We start from the raw sequence: 4,095 nt of genomic DNA, 5'->3' as shown, positions 1-4,095 counted from the left end.
TCAAGCTTTAACTTATATAAAAATTTATACATTTATACATTTTCATGTACAAAATAAATAAATGTATTCTGATGTTTTAGGTATACTTTATATACATTAATTCTTTTAATCAGTTATGTAGTGATGGTTATATACAATGGTTTAAAATAAAATGTTTGGCATGTCATAATCTTTATAACAGAACCAGTATTTATATTTTTTGTATATTTGTTGTTTATGAAGATTTAACAAATTTCATGTAGAATTTGTATTTGGATAGTATTATTAGTACTATTTCATTGATATATTTTTTAATATATTCAATGGATGAGACTTAAAAATTTTCTTTAACTAAATAAATTCTCTAAAAATTGTTCTATGAAGGAAATATAAAAGTTGTTAAAATGTGTAGTTTTAGAAGTAAATATGCATTCAAGTTATACTTAAAGTAGGAATATAAATTATACTTTTAATAATGAATAATTTTTGTATTTCTTTAGAAAGAAATTGATCGTCATTGGCAACACATGAAAGAAAATGGGAAAGCTATACAAGAGCACATAGCAATATCCCTTTCGCATATGGCTGAAGAACGTGAACGCAGAAATAAGGAGAATTATGCCTACATACTAGCAGAAGAAAGAATAGCAGAACAAGAAGAAATACGCAGAAGACATGAACGCCAAAAAGAAGTTGAGGAGTACAGAAAAAAAATGAAAGAAAAAGAAGAATTGATGAAAAAAATAATGAATATGAAAAATGTATATGGTGTGAAATATCATGATATTGTAATACTTTCTGAAAATTGTAAAGATCAAAATTCTGTTGCTATAATATTATTATCTTATGCTGCAACATTAGAAGAGTTACACCACCAAATAAAGTTAATAGATGAAAAAATTAAGGTAAGAAATAAGGGAAGAGAACATCACTAAATAGTACATAATAAGCATTTATAAAATAAATTATATTTTATCTACAGACAGGGGAAGTAACATCTAGTGATTTGAATAATATGGAAAAAATGGTTCTTCAAATTGATGAGATACTGTGCATGTTTAAATTAGAAGTAGGTGAGTCGTCTTCCATACATTTTTTTTGAATTATATATGAACATATAATACTTTACATTTTACGTTTTATCTTTTGTCTTTTAGATAAAATAAATGATCAAGAAAATGTAGTGCATACTCATGTGCAATCTACAGATCTGCCAAAACAAAAGCTCAAAGACACTGAAATAGTTTGTGAGACAGTTACTTCAGAACAAATAAGTACCAATGATACACAAAATAACGATATACAAAAAGATGGAAAAATGAAAAAAGAAAAAGAAGTAACAGAGAATATAAATTCTACAAATATTTCACAAGTAACTGTTCCAGTTTTAAATATAGAAGAAAATAAGTCACCAACTGAACCGGATGAAAGTAAAATGAAATTATGTTATGCAATAATCTTATACTTAATAAGTCTGTGAAAAATGTTTCTTTTTTTATTTTCAGGCCATCTGTACGAATATGTTGATAAAGAATCTTTACAAATATACATGAACAGTCAAAAATTTTTAGAAAGTTACGAAAATTCTTTACATGAATTTTTACAATCTACAGCTACAAAAATATTTAGATTTGAATGTCAAAAAGCTATAAATATACCTATAAATGCAATTTCTGGCATAAACGAGCAACATCTGAGAGATAAATATGAAAGGTTACATAATCTTCTTATAGGAAAGTCTACACCTAATGTTATTCAACATCCACAAGGGGCAGACTTTTGTAAAAATATTTTAGCTAAAAAGATAGTTGTATGTAATTTTATATAACTTTCATAATATTAATGCAAAGTATTTTACATTATTATAAAATGCTTAATATATACTCTTTTTAACAGAACCAAGGTGAAACACTTGTTTCAAGTAAACCAAAGATGGCATTTCCAATTGCTGCTGTAATAGTAGCTCTTTGGAATGATCATTCCGATTTTGGTGATTTACTGTTGTCACATTTTCACAAAGTTTGTCCATTTACGGTTCCTGTCTTTATGCCGAAAATAGTAGGACAATCGAATGAAGATTATTACAAATTAATGGGTTACAAATACTCTGAAGATGGTACAGCTGAGAAACATGATAAATTTTTAAAAAGAATGTCTGGTTTAATGAGATTGTATGCTTCCATTACTATCACGTCACAAAGAAAAGGAATTACTAAAACAAATCCACATGGCCTTCAGAATGCATGGCGATGGTTGGCTGCTGTTTTAAATATTGGTAATACGAAACTCTGGGAAAGTGTAGATAATTATATTGAATGTTTAACGAAACCTGTAACTTTATTTCAGAACCGCGCAAAACAGTATCAGATCTTTGTGCAACTCTTTTATTGGATATGCTTGAAGTTGCTGGAAATGCATTATGGATTGCTTATCCAAAACAATTCCGTAAATTGTTGGTTTTGTTATCAGAAGAATATTATCCATGTATGCAAAGTGTAGGATGTATTGGCAGTGGTCCATTAGTACGACTTGAAGAGTTTTTGAGGAGCAGTTTAGCAAAAGGTTTTATACCATCACCCGATGGCCAACTTCCTCCAAATTTTTGGTGAATTCAATATTGTTCAATCAACTTCCTTAATCTGTATGAAGTACCTCATAAATTTTTTGCTGTTATTAATATTTGCAAAGAATAACGATTTATTGTATGACTTGTAAAATAATTTTTGATAATATTTTTCGTGCTGTGTGCACTAACTTTAAATTAATCTGCTGTAGAGGGAATGTTCGTGAACAAGTATGTTAAAATAATTTGTATATATGGAAAATCATTATTTGAATATTTTATTTATTAAACATTTAATGTGCGAAAAATGGAAATACAAAGAAGTATAAAAACAATATGTGCTACATGTATGGCCATAAATAGTTCAATAAGTATAACGTAGTCTTTAGTAGTATGGTACGTTAGTAACTACGGATTTTAGATCACAGAGTTCGTAAAATTTTTCAAAATTTTTCGTAAAACCCGTTAAACCAAAAGGAGAAAATCTGTCTACCCATTTTCTGTCTTGATCTATATTTAGTAAATAAGCTGTGATTTTTTTCACAATGACATCTGTAAGTGAAAAAAAAGATAATTAATTGTAACAAAGGAACAAAAAAATAAAGCGTGAAAGTAAACGTTTCGTAAGTATTTATTTTTTCTGTAAATTTTTCTATACCTGCAAGTGTCTTTTTTACCATGATGCGATAGGGTGGCAAAGGTCCCAAACTCGTTAAAATATGTAATAAATCAATTCCCGGCAGTATATCTTTATGACATTTAATAACAGGAGATTCTAAAATTCCAATTTCTGCTTGTTTTCCTGCAACCATTTGTAAGGTAGCAACTTGTGTATCAGCATCTGAAAATTAAGTTGATCATTTAATTGATATGTGTACAATACACTGAAAATAGCAAATATGATTTCTTAGTGGTATACGAACCGAGAGTGTTACCAAAAAAGGCTGGACTTTCTCCTTTGGTATATAAATAATTAAATAACAATGCAGCCGCTCCAATCTTCTTCTTTCGATCTGGAAGGGAACATCTATGACCGCGAAGGTCTGTAATATCCTATAAAAGTATCCTCAAATTAATATGTTCATACTTTTAGATGTAATATATGTTTAAATTTTGTGTTTACGTTTATGTGCGAAGCACAGTCTGCAGCTACAACAACATCAGCATAAACACAGGGTGAATTGCTTTTATTAAGATGATGTTCGAAACAGAAACTTGCGGGTAGAAGTTCACTGTCTTTCCATTCTTCACTTGCTGGTAAAATAGCTGAAACATATCAGTTACTAACATTTACTTATATAAAATAGGAAAATAAACACTGAGATTTATTTATACAAGGACGATTTTCTTTTATTGGTATAAATATAAAATATAAAAAGCACATGTATGTGTGATGATTTTATGTGAAATATAATTTGAAAGAAAAATATGCATAATATAAATAAAATGTTTGTGATTTAAGTGACTTTTGGTGTTATTTTGTGTACCATAAAAACTTATAAAATAAATCTATAAAACTTCTTTGAATAAATAATTTATTTTGTATTTTTTTC

The 4,095-nt window shown here is 28.1% G+C and overlaps 2 protein-coding genes across 4 annotated transcripts in view; one reads left to right on the top strand and one right to left on the bottom strand.

Annotated features, from left to right (window-relative positions):
• The window catches only part of LOC108573083 (nucleoporin GLE1), a 3,349-nt gene extending 761 nt beyond the window's left edge, over nucleotides 1-2,588 (top strand). For both annotated transcript variants that reach the window (XM_017935449.1, XM_017935448.1), the window contains 6 exons: nucleotides 480-884; nucleotides 962-1,052; nucleotides 1,137-1,409; nucleotides 1,485-1,789; nucleotides 1,876-2,254; nucleotides 2,326-2,588. In XM_017935449.1, coding sequence (XP_017790938.1) covers nucleotides 480-884; nucleotides 962-1,052; nucleotides 1,137-1,409; nucleotides 1,485-1,789; nucleotides 1,876-2,254; nucleotides 2,326-2,588 — 1,716 coding nt within the window. The remainder of the gene's footprint in view (nucleotides 1-479; nucleotides 885-961; nucleotides 1,053-1,136; nucleotides 1,410-1,484; nucleotides 1,790-1,875; nucleotides 2,255-2,325) is intronic.
• Nucleotides 2,589-2,849: 261 nt separating this feature from the next.
• The window catches only part of LOC108573095, an 8,805-nt gene continuing 7,559 nt past the window's right edge, over nucleotides 2,850-4,095 (bottom strand). For both annotated transcript variants that reach the window (XM_017935461.1, XM_017935462.1), the window contains exons 3-6: nucleotides 3,666-3,808; nucleotides 3,466-3,595; nucleotides 3,201-3,383; nucleotides 2,850-3,094 (exon numbers count right to left, since the gene is read on the bottom strand). In XM_017935461.1, the coding sequence (XP_017790950.1) occupies nucleotides 2,928-3,094; nucleotides 3,201-3,383; nucleotides 3,466-3,595; nucleotides 3,666-3,808 (623 nt within the window). In that variant the 3' untranslated portion in view covers nucleotides 2,850-2,927. The remainder of the gene's footprint in view (nucleotides 3,095-3,200; nucleotides 3,384-3,465; nucleotides 3,596-3,665; nucleotides 3,809-4,095) is intronic.

Source organism: Habropoda laboriosa, unplaced genomic scaffold, assembly GCF_001263275.1.
Source record: "Habropoda laboriosa isolate 0110345459 unplaced genomic scaffold, ASM126327v1 scaffold89, whole genome shotgun sequence".
NCBI lineage: Eukaryota > Metazoa > Arthropoda > Insecta > Hymenoptera > Apidae > Habropoda > Habropoda laboriosa.
The sequence above is the reverse complement of the archived record's forward strand: the minus strand, read 5'-3'. Positions and strand labels throughout refer to the sequence as shown.